The following is a 1,272-nucleotide window of genomic DNA, read 5'->3' as shown; positions in this document are numbered from 1 at the left end:
TTGCGACAAAGATGTGTTGCGGTACAGTGCGTACTAGTTGTACTTGATTCATTCACTCAATCAAAAAAAAATCAGAATAGCTACACCTACAAGTACAAATACAACAAGAACAATCGACGTCACAGATACTCCTGTACACGTACGTATATACTAGTACGAACCAACAAATGTCCTCGAATAATTAGGCCTCTACATCGTCCTACTCCTAGGCTACGTTCCTCTTCGTAGTCGTCGACCGATCGCTGTACGTAGCTATTAATTCTCCAATCATGGAATGGCTCAGTACACTCTTCCCCGTGAAGCTAGGCGTGCGAGCCTAGACAGGTGGCAGCGCCACCGCCGTCGCCGTCGCCGCCGCTGGCGCTTCCGCCGGCGGGGTGCCGTCCTTCTTGGAGGCGGCAGCGGAAGGCGGGCCGACGGGGGCGCGGCACATGGGGCAGGTGCAGTGCGCGCGCAGCCAGGCGTCTACGCACTCGGCGTGGAACAAATGCGCGCACTTGGGGAGGCGCCGCACCGTCTCGCCGGCCTCCACCTGGCCCAGGCACACCGCGCAGTCCGCCGCCGTCGGCGCCTCCTGCGCGTCGTCGTCGGAAACTGCCCCTGGGACGACGGCGGGGAGCTCGTACTTGAACGTGGGGAGAGCGGCGATGGCGGTGTCGCTCATGCCGCGGCACTCGGGCTCCGGCGAGGCGGCGCCGGCCTCCAGATCGTCCGCCCGCTCGGCGTTCTGGAGCTGGTTGCGGCGGCTGCGGCAGGCGTACCAGACGGCGAGGTAGAGGAGGAAGGTGGCGATGCCGATGGCGAAGGAGAGGCCGATGAAGAGCAGCCTGGAGCGGGTGCTGTACCTGGAGGTGTCCGTGAACAGCCACGACGTCGGCGCGTTCATGGTGAAGACTGAAGACCGACTGCTCGCTCGCGCACCTCCACGAAAATGGCTTCGATCTCGATCGGTTGCCTTGCCGGCCGGCGTCGGATCCCAGCAACAAAAGCCGCTGCAGGTTCTGTACTGTAGCCGGCGGAGCAAGCAAGCGAGGCCGGTGTATGTTTCTTCTTCCTGGGGTCGGAGCAAACAAGACGGCGCGCAGGGCCGTATATAAAGCACCGGAGCCTGGATGGGTGCGAGGCTTGAATGCAACGGCAGGTCGAGTGGGCGCGCAGTAAAGGCGATCATCACTCAGCGAGCTCCTTCGTTCGCTTCGCGTGATGAATGGCGGTAACTGCACCAGATATTTATTGAAGCAACAAGCGAAGCAGTCGACCGATCGATCGGGG

General features: G+C 61.2%; 1 protein-coding gene across 1 annotated transcript; it reads right to left on the bottom strand.

The window, feature by feature from the left end:
• Positions 1-316: 316 nt before the first annotated feature.
• On the bottom strand, positions 317-1,020 carry LOC124659521 (RING-H2 finger protein ATL39-like). Its single transcript, XM_047197387.1, has one exon. The coding sequence runs from the start codon at positions 884-886 to the stop codon at positions 317-319; it is 570 nt and encodes a 189-aa protein (XP_047053343.1). The 5' UTR covers positions 887-1,020.
• Positions 1,021-1,272: the final 252 nt, after the last annotated feature.

Source organism: Lolium rigidum, chromosome 6, assembly GCF_022539505.1.
Source record: "Lolium rigidum isolate FL_2022 chromosome 6, APGP_CSIRO_Lrig_0.1, whole genome shotgun sequence".
NCBI lineage: Eukaryota > Viridiplantae > Streptophyta > Magnoliopsida > Poales > Poaceae > Lolium > Lolium rigidum.
Note: the sequence above shows the minus strand (reverse complement) of the source record. Positions and strands in the feature narration are given on the sequence as shown.

Bases quoted from the DNA above. Each gene is read 5' to 3' on its own strand.
- LOC124659521 (XM_047197387.1), bottom strand. From the start codon at position 886: ATGAACGCGCCGACGTCGTGGCTGTTCACGGACACCTCCAGGTACAGC.